At 44.3% G+C, this 21,655-nt stretch overlaps 1 protein-coding gene and 5 non-coding genes across 8 annotated transcripts in view; 2 read left to right on the forward strand and 4 right to left on the reverse strand.

The window, feature by feature from the left end:
- Positions 1–21,655, reverse strand: part of tkv (serine/threonine receptor kinase thickveins) — a 67,040-nt gene that overhangs the window by 25,496 nt on the left and 19,889 nt on the right. For all 3 annotated transcript variants that reach the window (XM_033380089.1, XM_033380090.1, XM_001356777.4), the window contains exon 2: positions 5,273–5,407. In XM_033380089.1, the coding sequence (XP_033235980.1) occupies positions 5,273–5,407 (135 nt within the window). The remainder of the gene's footprint in view (positions 1–5,272; positions 5,408–21,655) is intronic.
- TRNAD-GUC (transfer RNA aspartic acid (anticodon GUC)) lies at positions 1,621–1,692 on the forward strand. The gene has a single exon. It is a non-coding gene; the product is annotated as a tRNA-Asp (tRNA).
- TRNAD-GUC (transfer RNA aspartic acid (anticodon GUC)) lies at positions 1,953–2,024 on the forward strand. Its single transcript has one exon. It is a non-coding gene; the product is annotated as a tRNA-Asp (tRNA).
- Positions 4,054–4,125, reverse strand: TRNAD-GUC (transfer RNA aspartic acid (anticodon GUC)). Its single transcript has one exon. It is a non-coding gene; the product is annotated as a tRNA-Asp (tRNA).
- On the reverse strand, positions 4,503–4,574 carry TRNAD-GUC (transfer RNA aspartic acid (anticodon GUC)). The gene has a single exon. It is a non-coding gene; the product is annotated as a tRNA-Asp (tRNA).
- On the reverse strand, positions 4,965–5,036 carry TRNAD-GUC (transfer RNA aspartic acid (anticodon GUC)). The gene has a single exon. It is a non-coding gene; the product is annotated as a tRNA-Asp (tRNA).

The raw sequence follows: 21,655 nt of genomic DNA on the forward strand, positions 1-21,655 counted from the left end.
AAAGATAAACGTGAGGATTTGCTGCATTGCCCAATTAGCACCTGTGCTAAAAAGCCCCTAACCGAGACTCCCGACTCGACTCCAATTTACCTGTTCCATTAGCACTGCACTGTGCTTTGAAATTTGTTTGAGTTTGAAGAACTGTCTGTGCTGGGAGGTGGGGGAGGAGCAGGAGGCGGGGGAGGAGCAGGAGGCGGGGGTGGAATTTCCAGCAATGAATCGAGCAAATACCCATTATTCTGTTGTATACAATATATGTACAATAGAACCATGTATTCCATGCTGGATTTTTCGAGTATTTCGTGTGAAAAGCGGGCGGCACAGGCAGGGGGAACTCTTTCCTATCCACAATCCACACAATAAACATATACAGAACAGGCCCAGCCAGACAGAGTGGCGGGCCCAATGGATCGTTTGTATCTGTAACGAATCTGTATCTTTGGGTTTATTGTTAGAACTCACATTAGATATAGATACAGATACAGGGACGAACCTTCTGTGTTGCTCTGCTGCAGGTCACTCGCATTCTCAACATGGCCAACAGATGTGCGCAACAGGCTCCCAAATCAACGAAAAGAGAAGACAAAAGACAAGGTCCCTCACTGGAACAGAAAAGGTTCGAGTAGATGTCACTTGGAGTGTGGCTGGGCCTTAAATCAAAGTCAACAGCAAAAGTCCGAGACCCAAAAACAAAGCAGACAGAAAGCAGATTGTTCTCTTAAGTCTTTTTTTGTTGGTAGCAGCAGCACTACTGTCCAGGCATCTCACCGATACAACAGAGCCTCTGCGTGTGTGTATCTGAGTATCTGCAGCATGGAAATTTTCGTAGAGTACAAGAAATTTGTGTCAACGTGGGCGACAGTTTTCATTGTGTGTATAAATAAACCGAAAGACATTTCATGCTGTCGGCAACATGTGGAAAAATGCTTGGAATTTGTTCCATTCTTGCACACTTTGGCAATGCCTTGGATCTTAGAGATACAGAAAAACAATCGACTCGAAAACGAGACCAAATCTCTTGGTGCAGCTTGCCAAGGTGTAAATGCAACTCTGTCTCTTTGAGTCTGTTGCATCATTAACACTCTCGAGTGGTGCCCCCCCATTCCATGACTGTTCATCAAAGTGAAGTGCAATTAAGCATGCAACAGGCCCTCTTCTTCCACCATCTTTGCTCATTTTGTTTCCTTCCCGGGTTCGTTTCGGTTTCTGTTCTTCTCTGTTCTCCTCTCTGCTGCACTTCGCGGTCCCAAGGTGAGAGGTGTTAAAGTTTTATGGAATTTCAACAACGATAAATTATAATTACACGCAGCGCTGCGCATAAATCTACCCACTCTCTCTCATAAATGCCTGCACACTCCCATAGATACACACATATACAGGCAGTCCTCAGCCCCGAAGCGACTTAAAACGCGTCAAAAATAATTTGTCAAGAATCCTCCCCCTCCGGCATTAACACCTTTTGAGGGTGATTCGAGCCCTGTCTAAATATATTAAATACGAAATTAAACGCAAAACCAAAACCGAAGGTCCCGCTACTCTGCCTAGAACCACACGATAAAGAGAACTAAGAGTATATTCTAACCATTTTCAAGTGTAGCATTTGGCAAGGTGCTTTCAACATCCTCGATAGTATAGTGGTCAGTATCCCCGCCTGTCACGCGGGAGACCGGGGTTCAATTCCCCGTCGGGGAGAGATGTAAAAGTTCTTTTTTTTGTGTTCAATTATGTAATTTTCTATCTTTTTGGGTCTCACAAGCTTCGTGTCCACTATAAAGACAATTTTTTTGTTAAATTTTATACTAAAAATGGAACTAAAACCATTCAGTACAAATTAGAAACTACAACGTACATATGTACGAGTATTGGCCCGCGACTGTGGCCAGAACCAAACGGAGAACATAATTATATTCTAACGATTCTCAGGTGCAGCATTTGGCGAGGCGCTCACAACATCCTCGATAGTATAGTGGTCAGTATCCCCGCCTGTCACGCGGGAGACCGGGGTTCAATTCCCCGTCGGGGAGAGATGTAAAAATTCTTTTTTTTTCTTCGCTTTTTGTTAATGTTCTTTTTTTAATTGTTTGGGTTTCGTTGAATCTGATAGGTACAATTGAGCCAAAACCATTCAGTACATATTGGAAACTAGAACTAGAAACGCATAAGCGTTAAACTGTAATTATGTATAACCATAATTTAGATACCATATCAAATATGCCCTGACCCAAGATAAATAGTTCTTAAATTTCATCAGGCGCTGTCATAGTAGTATTCGTCATTTCCTTGTTGTTGTGTCGAAACGTGATCTTCTGGTCCTGCCGCATTTGCTTCTAATCCGAAGTCTCCACCGCCGTTGTTGAACTGTTGCCACGACTGCTGGCTGTGCATCTGTTGATATAGATTGTCCCTTGCCCTTAACTGCCCAGTGGTGTCCGATACTATGCGATTGAGTTCCACAAGCGTCTGCAACAGCTGGTTGCCCTCACCCTGAAGCGATTGGGGACCGGGTTCCCCCTGTCGCTGTAATCCCAGCATTGTCATTATCCGACGAACGTGCGTCTTTGATTGGACGATGTGCTTCGCGAGAATGCCGCCCCGCACATCCGCATCGGCTGTATCGATTAGGATTTGTTCCAGCTCCTGATGCAGCTTTAGGTTTTTTTTCTCAAGGTTCTTGGCCCGATCCTCTAACCTCTGACGATCATCCGGCTTAGCCACCGCCTGTTTTGCTCTCAAGAGCTCCCCGCTCAGCTGCTGAATGATATCCTTCAGCCTACTGACCTCATCCTCATGCTGTTGATCCAATCGCAGCCCTGGCTTTTTCATGACTGGCAGAGTCCGATCCGCAAAGCGAAGAGTTCTCATAGTCTCGGATACATTGGCGTCGGCGGAACTCACGCAGGCAATAAGCAGTCTAATGGACCTGCCGCCCAACGAGTCCTGCAGCAGCCTCGTCAGCAACGACTGTCCGTAGGGAATGTATTCGGGCGCAATTTCCCCATAAGCCAAAGTGTTCAACACGTTGCCAAGGGCCACGAGACCCTCCTTGGATCGGTCAGCATCGTTGCCAAAAATCCAGCATCCCGAAGCGGCCAGATCTACAAAATTGAGCTTGGTGGTGGTTTCAGAGCCAGGGCCTCCTCCACCCAACTTCCTGGCTACCAATGTTAATGTCAATATGGAATGGGATTCGGAAGGCTTCTCGCCCACTGCCCGTTTGGCAAAGCCCCGCATCAGATGATCGGTTACCTCCTTGGCGGAGCTGACCTCCAGTTCTGTCAGACCGGGCCCCACAAGGCGGCTGCTCAAATTATTTCTTGGCAAGAGGAGGTCAAATAGCTCCTCCTGGTAGATCTTCACGAACGAACAGCTCACACGGAAAGTGTACGACTTCTTCAGAGTTGAAATGTACTGGAAGAGGTAGTGCACGGCTCGCGGAATCAAGCCCACGTTGTCGTCCATCACACCATTGAAGTCCGTGCCCATGGTGTAGGTCTTGCCGTAACCCTTTTGGCCGTAGGCCAAGATGGTCACGTCGAATCCCTGAAAAAGTCTCTTCAACCTCGACTGGACACAGGCCTCGAAAAGATCCTTCTGGGTATCCCTTTGGTCGAAAACATAGTTAAAAGCGAAGCTTTCATGGAAATCCACCGACACATGGGGCAATCCGTCCGGTGTTCGCTTCACCGCAGTGCTGCTTTTACATTCCAACTCCATGCTGTTCATTGGACGCAAGCGCACTGCTACAGACATCGGGGTATCAAAAAAGTGGGACATCTTCGAATCGAACAACGAAATTTCGATCGGTAAAATAAACTTATTTTTGGTTGGAGTAACAAATTCCAAATGAATACTTATTCTAAATGAATACTTAACTTTCTAAGAGATGGCTCGACTTGTTACAATAGGGATACTATGTGAAACTAATACCAAAATGCCTTATTTGTATTTGACATAGATTACAAATGCTGCGTGAGGTAAGAATCCAGCGAAAAGAAAAATTTGCCTAAAACATACAATTTAACAAATTAGAAGAAAAAAAGAATTTTTACATCTCTCCCCGACGGGGAATTGAACCCCGGTCTCCCGCGTGACAGGCGGGGATACTGACCACTATACTATCGAGGATGTTGTAAGCACCTTGCCAAATGCAACACTTGAAAATCGTTAGAATTCACTTGTAATTCTGTTCTTCATTAGTACCTGTGGTTTTTGTTTGGTTTTGTATTTAATATATTTTAACAAGCCTAGAATCGCCCTCTAAGGTTTTAGTGGCGAAGGCTGGATACCTGGTGTGTTTACAAATTGTGTTTAACACGGTTTAAGTACCTGAGGGGGGTGTCTTCAGATGTATTTTTGAGACAGACAAACTAATCAGCTATTGATGCTGATCAATATATGAATATGTGTTACATTAAGGGCTCGAATACGCTTCTTTCTCTACTCCTTTCTATAACGTTTGAATACCGAGTAAGAAAAGCAAAAAAAAAGAAATTCGTATTTCTCTCCCCGACGGGGAATTGAACCCCGGTCTCCCGCGTGACAGGCGGGGATACTGACCACTATACTATCGAGGATGTTGAAAGCCGCTCGCCAAATGCTACACTTGAAAGTCGTTAGATTATAGTTTTGGGTTTTTGTTTGGCTCTGGCCACAGTAGCCGTCGCTGGACTTATGGGTTTTGTTTTGCATTTAATTTTGTATTTAATATATTTAGACAGGGCTAGAATCACCCTCCAAAGTTGTATGGCTAGGGGAGAGGTTTCTTGATGTGTTTACGTTTATGTCTCTGCGGGGTAATGACTGTCGTCAGCTGGAAGTATCTCTGGGAGTGTGCAGACGGAGGGAGAGACAGACTTGGCTATCGAATCAAGATTTTAGGTAAATTTTGTGATCGGAAACGCTACTCCTAATACCGTTTGAATATCGGGTATATAAAAAAAGAAGAAAAAAGGATTTTCACATTTCTCCCCGACGGGGAATTGAACCCCGGTCTCCCGCGTGACAGGCGGGGATACTGACCACTATACTATCGAGGACGTTGAATTTCCGGAGTCTAGCGGAAAATTCGAAAAACAATTCTAAATGTTATTTATTCTAGTACTGGATCTATTTTTATTATTGGTCTATGTTACTAATCATGTTTTCCTTTTTGCAATATTTAATTTTAATTTAATCGATTTCCGGTATAACTTATACAAAAATATATACATATACATATAATTTAATAACTTCCATCCACTTTAAGTCAACCACTTGTGGATTTGACACTTACCAATCTCCATGACTTTCTCTTTGTCGTGTGTGATGGCTTCGAATCCCTCCAAGCTCGGTCCCGGTCCCATTTCCATTGCATTCAATGCGGCTGCAATGGCTTCGTCGTCTGGCCAAACATTCGCACTGAATTCACCTACAAAGAAGAACCAAAGAAACCCATTCAGAAATATAGTAAATTGAAAAACTGTGTAACTAATTTGTAAGCAGAGAGAAAGAGTGGACAGAAATAGAGCGGGAGTGAGACATGGGGAGCACTACCCTGGCACTGGCAGTTGCACTGGGCGCACTTGAGTTGCTCCTCTGTGGCGCCAGGCAAATGTCAATTAATAATTTAACAACAACAATTGTCGGATTGTGGGGCGCCTGAAATACGAGATCTTAATTGAAAATAGAAATGCAGAGGGCCGGCTCTGTGGAGATATTAGTGCTGCAGAAAGTTCAATAGGGAGGCGGTTGGGTTGGGGTTTCTCCATTCTTCCTGTATTGCGGATGAGCGGATGAGCGTGGGCCAAGTTGACTGCATGTGGGATGCCCGGACTGGCAGCTAAACGTGTGTCATAAACTTGGTCAAAAGGCTGTAATTTGCCGCTTCCCTCGGAAACCAGTCTGCCTGCTGCTGCTGCCGCCGGCAGTCCCTGTCTCCATCCCCCGGCCGACTTAAAGACGTCTACGCGCATCTTTAAGATACTGTTTGACAGGCCTGCCGAGATTACGTCTAGTTCTGTCGTCTGCACGCAACCCAGACTTTCGAGGATGACGCTGACGACTCGTCGGCCCACGTTGCTGCCTAGACGAGGACTCTGCGGCTCTGCGACTCTGGTACTTGCCATCCACTTCATTGAGGTGCGAATCGTTGACGCTGGGGGCTCCCGGAGCTCCCACTGGGAAACTTTCATGGTCTGGCAGCATGAAAGGCAGTCAGCGGAAGCAGCTCAGACTCTGTGTCTTAACGGAAGGGGGCGATTCAACGTCTGGGAGGCAGAGAGAGGCAGACAGCGTAGTATTTCCCAGATAAATTTGCCAAAATTAATGAACAAACTTCATACATCATTTGATAAGCGAAAAAGTGGTTCGGCCTGAGCGGAATTATCAAAACATTATTTATTATTTATGATGCGTCTCATTTCGAGTGGCAGAGACACACAACACAGGGAAATGTGTGTCACTCAACGGGCAATTGAAAACGCGCGCTCTCGCTGGGTGGCATGCAGCGAAAATCGCCAGCAAAAATTCAGCGTAAATCTGTCAAAATACTGTCCGATGAATTATGCGAGTGCCAGTCCGATAATAAACTGCAATGGAATGGGGGTGGGCTACGAGAGGCTACGAGGTGTATGAACGACTTTCAGTTGATCTAATAGACGCAAGTCTATTATTCCGCTCATCCGAAAGTGATGATTGCACAAAAAATATCTACATTGTGATGTGTCAATTCAAACATGAGGCAGATGGTATGTGTTGCTGATCCGGAAAAGTACCACCACCTGAAATTGAGACACTAGCAGAACCATCGGTCATCGGCATGAATCCCGATTCAAACCTGTTTCTGAAGGCCGTTCTCTCTGAGGAAGACTCTCCATATAAGAACAGAACGTTCATTTATTGGGATGCCAATTCTCTTAAGACCAAAGGGAATAATTATCAATTAATGTTCCCAAAATCAAGTCCATATTTTGTGTACATGTTGAATTATATCTATGATACCAACTCGCATAAAACCCCAAAGAATATTTGAAACACCCGCAACATTGACAGAGTATTTAAGGCCTTTGGACTGCACAGGCTCCCAGTGCACTGACTATGCAAATCCAAAATTGATAAAGACCCAAACATGTGCCCCAGGAGAGTGTTTGACTATCGCTAATTGATTGAGTGCCTTGGCACTTGCCGACTCCATTCGCAGACTGAGCTACGTAATTCCCCTGAAGCGTTGTTGGGGCTGATAATTTCGTGTTTTTTTTTCGCACTCAGACACTCTTTGCTTCGCTTGGCAGTTACACAAGCCATCTATCAAAGATTGTGAATGGTGGGTGGAAAATGTTACGGGTCTTTCCAAGAACCAAACCAAAACAAACCACAAAACAGCACAAACGGAGAACAAAACAAAAGAGAATAGAAACGTGACAACCCAGGTGGGTGCAGCAAAACAACAATCAACTGATAGGAAAGGCTAAGGCAGCGGTACACTGGGAAAAACAAAACGAGAAATATGCTCGTGAGATAGGCAAAGAAAACTTTGGGCAAAGTGAACTGAGCGGCAGGAAGATTCAGATTGTTTATATTTCACACTAGTATAAGTAAAATCTATATCTTTTTCTTAGGTCCAATGTCCAAAAATATTAATCTGCAAGAGTCGAATCTCGCATCTTGCAATGCACACGACATTTATTTTGTTTGGTTTTTGCATTCGTGCAAGCCTTGATCCCAGTCTGTCCCAGTCCCAGTCAAACAGCAATGTGTCTTGTCATGCACACGACATGTGTTTTGTTTTTGAGCATTGGATATGCAGGATGCCTCAACCATTTCTTATCGAGGTATGTACATATGTATTTGAATGACCAGAATACTGCAATCTTTTCAGGATTAAATATTTGATATCTCATTTAATATTTTACAAATTTGTAATGTCCACTCGATGGGTTTTTCCTTTCAGTGTGGGGAAAGGTGCTGGGTAACTAATTTCATATGCAGAGAGCACGGCAAGGCGACAACAACCAACCAAACCCCTGGGCACAAATTGGAGCACGTGCAAATTGCCTAGCAAATAGCCCCGGCAATCAATCAATATGCATACGATGATGATATAGTTCGAGAGCGTCGTTCGCATCGCTTCAAAAGATTCGCAATTACGGGGAAATAAAAGCAAATGCCGGCTGCATTACAAATGAATTCACTGACGCGCCAGTCAGATGGTCATTCAGTCAGCGAGCGGGAATCAATTGGGTGTGGTCGGTGGGTAGCCCCGACATTCAAGGGGGGTCTCGTTTGAACTTTGCTTAGCTGATTTTTGTTGTTTTCTTTCAAGTGCCCCAGAGTTCCATTCCCTGTCCGATCTCGAGTGCAGTTGCAGCAGTAGCCAGCCGCAAAACAAAAACATTGCCAACATTGCTGCCACAGATAACAAAATACACGAATAATGATGAATGGTAAGCGAGTGCTCGCCAGATAAAAACCGCACAATGAGTGTGTGGGTTCGGGTTCGGGTTCGGGCTCATATTCATATTCATATTAAGTGACTGATTGATTGATGGTCCCGACCAAGCTCTGAGGTTTGTTTAAAGTTAGGTTTTTTTTTGTTTTTTGTTTTTTTTGTGACTAAGTCACACGGTTTTGCTCAGGGTTTGGGGCATGTCAACACGGAGATTGATGGCAGAACTGGGTAAAAGGAAACCCCCCAAAAGCCAAGACTATCTATTGGGGAAATCAAAAGTGACGTCGGTGGAGTTTTTGATTGCAGAGTTGGGCCATTAACAGAGTGTGGGAGAATTGCATATATTTTATGCAAACGAAGAGGAACTTTCAAAAGACTTAAAAAAGGGGAAACGTTTATGAAATGATAGATGTTGAATGAACATCAGATAAGAGAAGTAGATAGTCAGTCCTCTTTGATATTTCCTCAATTTTAGAGGAGTTTATGGGATTAGTATTAATATCATATTTTATTTAAATGAATGGTGGTTTCTCTTATGAAAATTCCCATGAGGCGCTGCTGTATGACGCGCGACATGCAGGAAACATATTTCAAGTCGATCTTTTAAAGTTCTTTTGAAAACATATTGCGGGACTTATTTATGGTTAAACACAGTAAGTGTAGAACAAGATTATAGAAACATTTATAAGTGTTTTTTGTCAGTTATCAAAATACAGTTTGGTCGATAGCAGAGCTGTCTGCTGTCTATCGATTAGCCTTCGCTATAAAGTATCAAAAGATACGATAAGCCTATGCCTTCAGTTTCTGACTTAAAATTTATTGAAAAAAATGAAAATTCAAACGTATTTGAATGTTAAATTAATGCCCATCACAAAATAATCAAATTTCCATTTCTGTCATGATCCTATCCGCCGAAAAAACCCATCTATACACCCCAAAAATGTATCCCCATTGCCCAGGCGGAAAGACTCCCGAAATTGGGTCGTCCGACAGAGTGCCTGCACTTTTCTAGCAATTAAAAAGTTTAATATTTTTTTGCCTTAAACTAAATTCAGCAAAAAGTTGCAGTCTTTGCTCAAAAATAGATCAAAGTGAACATTATTTTACGGATTTCTGTTGGGTTTCTTTTTTGAGGAAATTATGCATTGAGTGGGTTGGCGGGTCGGGACGGGGCGACGCGGCGGATGCGCGAGTGGGACAGGGGTCCAAAAATAACATTCCTGGCCGGGCCGAATGTGGCCAGAGTGCAGCAGCAGCAGCAGCCGTTTTGGGGTTGGATTCAGATTCTGATTCTGTCCATCAACGCGCCGAGTCTATGCTAAATGAGCTGCACCCCGCTGCCGCGCGGAGACTCCTCGGGGGCGTGTGAACATTAGTCAAAAATGCGTAAATGAAATCAATTAAAATTACGCATAGCACACGAGACGCATTCGGAATGGAAATCAATGCCCCCAGACCCCAGACCCCAAGACCCCCAGACCCTCACAGAATATGTTTACACATTCGGCCTACGCGCTCTGCATGGCCTAATGAAGGCACGTACATCCATCCATACGTCCCGTGTCGCCCCGTCCCTAGGGGTACCATCCAAACCGTAGCCGAGTGCAATCCGTAATGGCCAACGAGAAGGAGGAGAATGAGTGCCACTTCAATTTGTTTACAACAAGCTGGGCCCGCTGATTGCAGCTGGGCCTTGCCGCACAGCCCAGCATCATCTTCATCTTCATCCTCTCCAGCATTTTCTGCTTAATCATATCGCTTCGGTTCCACAATGCAGCCTTAATTTTCTTCGGATCACGCCAGAACAAAAAACAAAAAAAAATAAGAAAAAACGAACCCAAATGAGAAATGAAAACTCATCGTATAATAGCACTGTCAATGGGGTACTGTGAGGTGAGTGTTCGTGGTGTGGCTCCCAGGTGTTGGGCTGGGAGATCCTCACTTCAATTTGGGCTGGCATAAATGCACCATAATGATCACTCGCCTGGAAAGAATGGCCACAAATTGCTGAAATCACATCAATTTGTCTACAGCAGAGATGCTGGGCTGTCTACAGAGTCGTCGGAGGAACCCCCCATGAAAATAGATCGTTCCATCATTAATCGCACTTTTGTTTTCTCAAATAACTCAATACCCCTCTCAAGGAAGACATGGAGACGAGCAGAGATTGGCCTAATGAAGAAGCTTTTGGAGTGGTTTGTTGATTGATCCACATATTTTTAATGCATATTTAGCAATTTGTTTCTTCTTCTGGCACTAGAGGAATGATACATTAATGGATAAATACATAATTTGAAAGAATGCTTCTATCTTTTAAGCTTTGTATAGTCTTTGGTTAGAATTCAATATCTATAGACCTATCTATCTTTGTTTCGATTACTCTTGATCTATAAACATTTATAAAACTCTCCATTTATGAGCATGTCTGTATTTACCATCAATCTATTGATCAAAAATATTATCCATACATTCGTTACAACAGACGTATTTCAGGCAATATTTTGTAGGAAATTTTGTATCTATCCGTTGAACTGTGTGCATTCTAGAACTGTGAACAAATTGACAGATCAAGTAGACCTAAGATTGGGATGCCATGCTGATTTCATGGCGGTCCGACTGGGAATAGTCGGTCTTGGCTCAAAAGAGTGTTGATTTTAAGAGGCTATACACAAGTCTTTATATTTCCAATGCCTCTATCCAGAGGTACTTTATGCATCCTATAAAATATTTGAAAATGTTTAGGGTAAATCTATTTCTATTGCTATTTAACCTACTATAATTTGTAAATGATATATTCTGCCTTCAACATTATTCTAGTTTTATATCGAGGCACACATCGTTGCCGTATTAGTTCTTCCGATCAATCATCAAATACCGTAAATACAGAACATCAAGAATGCAATTCGGCAAACCGTCTTTTGTGATTATTTGTGGCTTTGTGCCTGGACTTTGTTGGTTTTCCGATTTCAGACGAATGTGCAACTCGATGCCCACCCAGGGCCACCCATGCCACAAGCTGGAGCCTCGTGCCTCGTGCTCCTAGACCCCCCTCCGCTCTTTCTGACAGTCGCAGTCATGCATTTATGATGATTATTTATATAATCAGAGATGTGTACGCATGTATTTTCCAAATATTTTCCAACATTTGACAGACGTTTGATTTGTAATTGAAAAAGGCAGCCGCATAATTTTCAGCTCTTTATGTGTGTGTGTGTGTGTGTGGTTTTTTTTTTCATCTTTTACGCAGTCGGACATTTTGGGTGGTCCTAGATGCCACCAGGCGGCCATCGGAGAGATGAGTTGTCTCTCTGGCCATAGACCATTGCCTATGACGTTGGCAAAGTTTTGCACAGTTCTCGATTTCAAAGGCCGCTGAGACGACGGATCCATGGATCCACAGATCCACAGATCCAAAGAGGCGGCGGCACACAACCAGCAATTGAAGATTTCCTGTCATGATGCTCATTATGGGGAAGATTCTATAGAAAACACTTAAATTGAATAATGTCACCCAAAAGCGCTGAAATTGATGCAGCCGCGCGCTTAGACGGCAATTTTGTTGGATGGGTATGGTATGGGGATGGGGATGGAGATGGGGATGGATGGTACAACGGATGCTCAGTCGGTCTCTCACTTGATGATATGTCAACAGCCACGTTGGCATGTAATTCAATCTCTCTCCCTATCTTGCTCGACTCGAGTATCTCTGCTGAATGCCAAAGTGTGAAGAGGCGCATTTCGGATAAATGTATTGTCTACAATTTCAGCTGGGACAACACCAGACAAGACAGCAGCCGCAGAGCCAGGAACAGAACAAAAAATGAAAATATGTGCAAGTGTCAGCGGCAAAGGTACACGGCAACCAGAGATGGACTAGATACGTGAGGGGGGCATAGGCTCGTATGATAAGAAAGACTCAAGACTGATGCACATCTTCCAGAGGATATATGTACATATGTACAGTAGAGGCTATGATGGTATGGCTATATCCATTTTCTGATACATAATCAGCACAGATAATCGTGTCACGGGCACCTCTCTAGCTTAAAACACAATCAGACACACAAACACGCCGGGGCAAAGATAGAGATGCCCAATGATAAAGACAGCGACGATCTTAATCTCGAGGAGGCTCCTCCACACATACATATGGATGTACCTCCACATAGCGGCATCGTCGTCCCCCGAAAAGGGTCTCGTGGTCGGTCGGTCGTCTTGCATGCCAAGAAGCACACACACACAACACAGCTCTGGAAAACGGAATGGGGCTCATGCTTTTTTTTTAGTGTTCTTTGGTTTCTTTGAGCATCTACATATTTTACTGCTTCTTTTGGTTCTCCCGACTGCCTGCCTGTCCGTTGGCGGTGTTTTTTTTAGGAAACCTTCAAGGCGAATGTCCAAAATAACAACAACACAAAGACGGAGGAGAGGAGAAGACGACAGCCGCATTTGAAAAGAGACAACGCAAATCAAATTGTAAAAGTGTTAAAGGCTGACACATTCGAGTGTTTGACGCGTCGTCGTCGTCCGTCGTCCGTCGTCCCCACCGAACTATAACTTTACGTGTTTCATGTGTGTGATTGTGTCGACCTGTGTCTGTGTGTGTGTGTGTATCTGTGCGTGTCATGGTATCACTTTCAAAGACTGTCTGCCAGTCAAGGGCCAAAAAGCAGAAGCGAACATTCGCCGACAGCTGCCAGGGAGCTTTTTTTTCGATTTAAGAGATCTCTTCAGAAATTTCGAGTCTACAATTACCCAACACATAGGCAAGTCTCCAAAAAAAACATTGAAATTTGTGTAGAAAAATCCCTTGTCTTTGCACCTGTTTACCAATTTATGACCTTTTCATAATAAACGAAGAATATGAATATTTTTAAAATGTAAAAAAGTGCAATGGTAAAATTCTCTTAAGTCTGTGCTATACCGGAAGTGGAGTAAAACTCCTAGATATGTATATCTTAGATATCGCAATTTTTTTATGAGATTTGATTTTGGGGAAAATTTTGGTGCAGTCAGACAACAACTAAAATCAGCTTTTATTAGCGAGCAGAGATTTTGTTTTTGCATTCTCGGGCCCGAGATTCGCGAAATCCGCCGGGCGGTAGTTCCCGAATGATAAACATAGGAGCAAGTCTCAAGGATTTCGATCAAAAGTAGGATTTAATTTTCTCTCAGTATAGTGTTCATTATTAGATGAATAAAGCACTCGGTTCCATTGCGGATCTTAAGCAGAAAAGAAAAATATGTTAAAGATGAAATATAGGTTTGTGTTTCCTATATTTTGAGTGCACATTTTTCACAGAGATAATGTGTGGAATTTGGTTTCAATTAGTACCCAAAGAGACAAATAGAGCTTTAGAAGGATAGCATAGATAGAAGAATAGCAGGGACTATCAAATACACAACAAAATTCCCGCGTATCAAAATGTTAGAAAACTCATAAAATACGGGTTTAATAAAATAAATACCGTAGAGTTTGTTAACAAACTGAAGCAGCATTCCTTACAAGAATTGTGTTAATACTGCAATAGAAATCGCACAGTATTTAAATACGGCTCCGAACCCCCTGTTGATATTTCGAATATAATCATTTAAAATAGTAGCTGGCCAAAGTGAAATTCGATATCATTAAACCGAATAGGAAGCATCACCAGCAGAAGCTGTACCAGATACATCGATCCATGAATAACGTTAACGATCGCGCACCATCATAAATATCTCTGGGAGATCTCTCGAGCCGAATTTTGTGTGAATGTTGTGTTATGCCCCACTAGACTCCTACGCGATCGCTAAAATTCGCATTAAATGCTAATCCCCCGGCAAATGACGTCTTCTTAATTGGCCCACAAGTTTGTTAAAAGCAATGCTAAATCAATAAATACCAGATGGAGAGGAGTATATCAAACTCCCACTCGATCTGGAAATGTTAATTGTTGTGGCACAATGGCACATCGCTTTTTAACCACTGCCAATGGCCTCGAGGTATGCGTTCGGGAACAACAAATTCGTTACGACTGAAAAAACCCAAAAAGAAAAAATATCTATAAGAAACACAAAAGGTTGAGCTCGAAAAGTAGAACAAGATCGATCGCTGAGTCTCGATTCGATGTGATTTGGTTTGATTAGACAACGAAATGCTCTTTGTAGCCGAACGGCTGAACGGTGGACCCATTGGAACAATGGGGAGCCTACAACCGAACCTAAACTGAAATTCAAATGCGGTTGTTGTGAGTGGAAATGTTTTATGATTTGCCACACGTTGCCATTGAGTGAATCGAAGAAATAGAAGAGATATTGCTGCTGTGGCTAATTTGCATTCGATGCGGAAGCTGGATAACCGATGATCATGTGGTCGAGACTCTAGAGAAAACAGCTGGAGAGGAATGGGTTTCGAAGAAGCCGGCTGTTTGGAAATCTCAGGTCAATCAACTGACTATAGCACATCCCTTATCATTATGGTATCCTTGTTTTAACATCAACATAATCATAAATCATGTTTAAGATTGAATAGAGGTCCTCTTTGATAGTTCATAAATCCCATAAAGTGAATTTATTAAAACCGATCAAATAAATTAAATTAGTCCGATAGAATTATTTCTTGCAAAAATATACATAATTTTAAAACATTTATGTTTCGATTTAACATTTCCATTGAATCGATTTTGTATCGATTCATATCGATAAACCAATCAAATGCGAATTTCTGTAACTTCTTCAATAAAAAGTATATTACTTGCTGCTTTTACTGCACTTTAAATAACAACAAATGCTATAAAATACTACCAAAGATATCCCGATTATTTGGTACCATCCCTATAACAAACCCGCATATGGACTGAGAGAATCCCTGTCTCAATTTCTGGCATTGCCACCATTATTTGCCAAACCAAACAGGAAATATTATGCAGATCTTCATTTCATTTCATTTTGATAAACACGAATGCTGCTTGCGAAGACTGCGAGTCGGAATGGGGTCTGGTCTTCAGCTGGAGAGCCGAACTTTTGCCTGATGCCCGCCGCCTGATAGCGGGGGACGCCGTGGCATGGCCCGACTTTCCGAGGAAAACATGGTTATGGCCTGGGGGCCACAGAGGCCAGCTATGAGAGGTGGAAGGTGGCATATCACAGTGGGTGTGGGAGTCATGGTGAGAATGTGGGCGTGCTGCAACATTTTGGCCAGGAAAGAGGCGCGTGGAGCGTGCCTCATAATTGGCAAAAAGTGGAAGAGGATGGCGACGAACACCGCTAACACGACAATTATTTGGGCAATGTGGTAAACGGTTTCTCGTTCCTTTTTCCTTTTTGTGGTGGCTTGCTCTCTCTGGTTGTGGCCGGGCCGGGCCGTTGCGATCGCCGCATAACTTGGCTAACAAGCAAAAAACTGTTGACCAAAAATTAAGGCTCGCAATGCGCGTGCAAAGAGTCACAGAAGCAGACACAGAGAAATGACACATCAGATAAGGGAATATCACCTACCAACAACCAGCTCCAGCCTGAGTCCCAGCCCCAGCCCCAGTCCCAAACCTCGAACCAGAGCCGAGGGAATCCAGCTACCAAACGAGGTCTCTGCCGCGCATCCACAGAGAGAGAGAAAGAGAGGAAGATGCCACAATTGATTGCCACACAACGAACCGAGGCCAGGCGCAGAAGCTGCTGAACAATGCTGCTGCGGCTGCTGGGACTCCAACTCGATTTGGAGGCGGCTCCTCAGGGTCGTTGCACAGCAGCGACGTCTGCGTCGTTCCCCATTTGTACTTTGCAATGCAAAAGACGCGACGCGACGCGACGTCCTCGGCCCTCCTGCTCCTCCGCCAAATCCTCTCTGGATCCCCATGTCGAGTACACGAAGTACAACACAAATTGTGGTGTCGAACATCATGTTCTCCTTACCCCAAAAGAAATAAGACAGAGAGAAATGGTAGGCCTGGCAGACCGAAGATTTAGATACCCTCGATAATGGATTTGTTTATTATCTCTGAATTTTTCTTACAGATAGATCGTTCCTCTCATACTATAGATGAAAGCAAAGGTATAGTAAAAGGAACTATCGCTAAGCAGCCACATGGCCAGAGGAAATGCTGCTGCCTCCTTCATTGAATGCCAAGGATCGACGAACGAAATATAGTACCGTTTGCAAGGGTATACCAACACAATGGACCACAAAGACAGGCCAACAGAGGAGCAGACTAGTCTGGGGCTGCATACTTCACTTTTCGGGTGGATTTTTGAGGAAAAGTCTAATTGATGAGTGACTGGCTGACTCGCGGTGGCATGTCCTATGGCTAGACACATGCAGCTACAGCAGCAGCTCATTACTCGATGCCCAATGTCTGGGCTGGTCTGGTCTGGCCTGGCCTGGCCGGGTCTGGTCTTGGCCAGACGGCACACAATGGACGCATAAAGCAAGTCGATGGGACTTGTCCTTCCCCCCAGTGACGCGTCGCTGCGAAAAGATGCCGAGGGTCGGCTTTGACGCATGAATAAGTAAGCAATGCCAATTTTCAATTTCCAATGGCAATGCCAAGATCACAGAACTGAAACTGCCAGGGACAGTGGACCGCGGACCGTGGGCAAGGGAAAATTCTTGGCCATGAAGCAGAATACTACCCATAAAATATATCACTTTTATAAAAACAAGAAAATACATGATGTTACAAAAGGGAAAGTGGTACTATCGTTGGTGATAAACCATGAATTGGATCAGTTTATTACAGAGAACTATAGTATTTATACTACAGAATTATAAAGAATAATCCCATAGGGACTGCTGTCCAGAAACACGTTGAATCGGATCAGTATTATAGCCAGAATGAAGAAAAAGGTTGAAGCGCTGCTGAACAAGTCATATCACATCCAAAGATCGCAGAAAAAGACCCCAATGAATCCCATTTTATATGTACCAACCCCTTCCCCCATGACAGCTACAATATATACGAGTAGTACTCCACATATATTTCCCAACCCTTGCCACACTGTTCAAATTGGTGTGAATGCTGCCCCACACACACCAAAACCAAAAAAAAAGCTAAATAACAATCGCGACAACAACAAAAGCCCTACGTGACGTTGCACAAAAATTGACGAATATTTTGTTGGTTGATTTTTTTCTTTAGCTTTTTTTCGACAGCCCCCAGAGCCACAGGAAGAAATAAATTGCGATCTTTTGTCTGTGTGGGTTTCAGTGTTCATTGTTGCTGTGGCAGTTGCTGTTGCTCTTTAACACTTCACGTGCGAAATAAGGCAGCAGGAGGGCAGCAATGGAGGGCAGACGGGCGGGGATCCACAACTTTAAATTAGCTTTGACAAGATAAATGATCAGGCATCGGGCTAAAAACGAAATGAGAAATGGATACACCCTCCTCTGCCTGCTCCTTCTCCACCATCTCCACCGTTTAGCAATCGCATTGCTTTTGCCCAAAGTACCCCCGGTAATTGTACAGTGGGTTTCGGTACTTTAAAGGCAGATCGTAACGCCAACAAGGGTTTACAGCATAGAGGTTTTTGGGAGGGCTTTATTGAAAAAAACTAACATTAGTTCGTGTAAGAATGATATCTTCCAAACTATATTATAATCCGATTCCACTAGAAGACTAGAAGGAATGCAATGGTAACTCGAACAAAAAGTGTTCTTAAAGAGGTTATGGCTAGTACAAATCGTTCTGCGCCAACCCCCGGCTCACTCGCTTCACTCATTAACAGATCATTGTATATGCAAATGGTAGATTTCTTTGATTACGAAAATCTACAACCGATTCTGTGTATACTGCTTTAGTCTTAAAATTCTGACCCGCACTGTACTGTACTGTAGAGCTCTATGCAAGCATGAACCGGAGCCAACTGTGACCTCCACTGGGCATGAGGGTTGCACCTCGTCCTTATCCGCGGCAGAGCCTCCTCATTATGCTCGTCTCCGTTTGCGTCAAGCATTTGGTCTGCTATTTCAATCGGACCGGAAGGGCCCCAGCGCTAAGTATATATAATTTGAGACTCTGCTGCCCCTCTGGAGCCGGTTCCATGCAATTTACAATTGGCATTGGCATCGAGGCGTCAAAAGGCTTATTAAAAGAAATTTGCAATTGCAACGGACAGCGGACACCAGACAGCGGACAGCGAACAGCGGACAGCGGACACTGGAGAGCGAAAAGAGCGCAACGAATGGAGAGGAAACCCAAACGAAGCACATTTCAAATTGCATCCCAAGATGCACAGCTCAAGATTTACCATTCTCGTCGGACGTCGAGCCATTTATGTTATTTTTGCTGACTCTGTCTCCAGTTCTCCAGTTCTGGTTGTGGCTCTGGCTCCGGTCCTGGCCCTGGCTCTCCATCACCATCTTCGTCTCGGTCTCCTTCTTGTGCTGTTGCCGCTGCTGCTGCTGCTGCTGCTTCCACTCTATAAGGCCCGATCGCACACAATCCCAATCCCCCAATCACAATGGGGCAGGCACGAAACTCCACTTTTAGAAGGCACCTTATCTGTGCAACGGCATCATTATTTCACACCAACCCAGCTGAAGGCACAAAGCCAGCCACAGCCACAGCCAGCGTTCAGCAGCAGCAGCAGCCGCCATCAGCCTGGAGATGGAGCTGCAGGAGAGACGTCGTCTGTGGCAGGCAGGCAGCAGCACCAGGCAGCAAAGGGCACACAAACGGCATAAATATTATGGCCAAGCTGCGAACGAAAGCTGCAGGAAGAAGCAAACGTAAACAGGGCCCATAGAGATGGCCAGAAAAAAAGATCACGAGCAGGTTTGCGTAAACCCAAAAATGTCTTGAATCGATGAAATCGGAGGCGCATTTATGGTTTGCTTAAAGGAGCGGCTTCATTATGGCTGAAACTCTGATTTGGGTTAAAGATTTTTGCTAGTAAATGCTAGATTTAGATGGTATGACAATCTGATAACATTTTGTAGCTCCTTTCATTGATGGAAAGGATGTCTGGGGTCTATCATAGCAACCTTTCGAGTAATCATTCCTAAGCTTCTAGTTTTAGGAACTTTTCTTAAATAAGTAGGTAATTTTTGTAAATACTAGGCTACAAGCACCCTACGCACTCGCTTCCTTTGTGCGTTAACCCCTGGCTCACTAGCTCCCGCGTTTCGTTCGGTTTTAATATTGCGTGTCACGCACACAGCCCATCCCTAGACCGTACAATGAGATCTCATATCGAGAACAGTACGTGGAGGACTGGCAATGCCATGAAATGCTTAAACATAAATTCAACGAGACGAGGAAGTGCAAAGGAAACCAAGAGAGAGAGAGAGAGAGAGAACGAACGAGGCCTAAGCCGGGTCGGTCTGTGTCTTTGTCTGTGTCGGTCCTGGCGATATGTTCTGGCAGATTAGTCTGAGCCATAGAGCAGCTTCGTGTTTCTCTTTCTGTCTGTATGGCCAGCAGATCCAGATCCACATCTGCCACAACAGGAACAAAACGAAACAGAAAAGCAGCCAAACAGACCGCAAGCTCGCATTTTCCATAGTCCCATAGTCCCATAGGCTTAGGCTTTTCTTAGGCTGGTCAAGCGGGGGACTTGACTTGGCTGATTCCAGAGCCGATCCCCGATGCCCGATGCCTGGACTGGAGCGCATTGTTACCTTGGCTTTGCAATAAATTATCGATTAGAGTGGGCTGCTGCTGCCTTCTCGATATGGGCAATGATGGTTCAACGACCAGGTCCCAGGTCCAAGCCCGGCTTCAACTTATTACAAACCAAATTACATAAACGAAAGGTATTCGTTACGCTTTAATGGTGGGTTCGAAACGATCCATTCGGGGGTTCCTAAAAGGTTCACGCCTACACTTAATACATTCTCTCTCTCTTTCAAATCTTCTCTCTCTTTCGCTGGCCTGCAACTGTACTCCGAAAGGTGTGAAATTTGCAGCCTGGACATATTCCCCAAAGGCCCACAAAGTCAGCCTCCTGGTGCTGCCGCTGCTACTCCTTCTACTCCTTGGCGGATCTTCGGTTGGGGCCTGGGGTAGCCCTAAAGCCTTTAATTTAATGCCAAGGCAATTCGCTTGGCCGCCAAACGTGGCTGGAATTTTAAATGTATTTCAACAACAGCCACAGCCACAGCCATAGCCACCACAAAACAGCGGACAAAATCTGAAAACGGCAAACGTAAAGTGTGATTAACGCGTACCTGCAACTCAGACGGGAATTGAGGACGGGCACGGCACGGCACGGCACGGCGCGGCACGGCTCTGGGACCGGCCTTTTTGACACAAAGCTGCTCTCGGCTCTCGGGATCCCAGTCCAGCTCTGGCCCTGGCCCTGGACGTGGACGTGAACGACGCGACGCGACGTTGACAAAAAACCCGCGGGACCGATCGTCCTAAATGCGCGCAGAAGCTGCACAAAAACTCGCCAATCTTCACGTCTCCTCGCCCCATCACTGCTTTAACCAAAAATCTTACACTGAGGGAAAGAATGTACTTAGAACTCGAATTGTGTTCAATTGTTCAATTTGGAAAGCTTGACAGATCTTGAGCTTGAACTGATATTATTGATGCCCCAAGCTTGGGAGTTCCAATCATGAAGCAATGTCGGTACAAAGGAGTATTGATCTAGGCACTACAAGGCACATGTCCTTGCTCCCAGCTCCTTCCCCCTTTGCCCCTATTTCTCCCATTGCACCGCGATTCATTTCTTAAAATACATGTCGTGTGCATGATAAGGCACATTGACGGGAGCTTTGCCGACTGGAGTTGCTTTTTCTGACTGCTTCCCAATTAAAATTCGCGCTTTCTCTTGTGATTTTCTTTTTATTAAAATCATGGCTTACAAATCTCCTAAAATCTGTACTTAAATTTATCTTAAGAATTTCCCTTTGGTTGAACCTTAAACATAAACATACCATATATACCATTTCTTATAGTACTCTTATATTCCTTGCTTAATGTTTGTTTCACTTTTCAACCAAAATTCTTCCAGTGTAGCTCTTTCCGTTTCTGGGCTTCTACCTGAATAGCAGTTTGTAACTTTTGTGTGGCTTGGGGCTTAAATGCCCCAACTCGTTATGCTTACCGCAGCAGCAGCAGAAGCAGCAGCAGAAGCAGCAGCCGCAGATAAGCAACTTGGGGACGACGTGGAGGAGCAGGAGGATGAGGTTGCAGGTTGGAAGAACCTGCATCACCACCACCAGTGGAAGCTGCCCCAATGCTTCACTTTGCATGCAAGACCCAAGATCCCTTCTACCCGCCGCAGGCTCTCATTTAATGAGTGTTGTCT

This window comes from Drosophila pseudoobscura, chromosome 4, assembly GCF_009870125.1.
Source record: "Drosophila pseudoobscura strain MV-25-SWS-2005 chromosome 4, UCI_Dpse_MV25, whole genome shotgun sequence".
Taxonomy (NCBI): Eukaryota; Metazoa; Arthropoda; class Insecta; order Diptera; family Drosophilidae; genus Drosophila; species Drosophila pseudoobscura.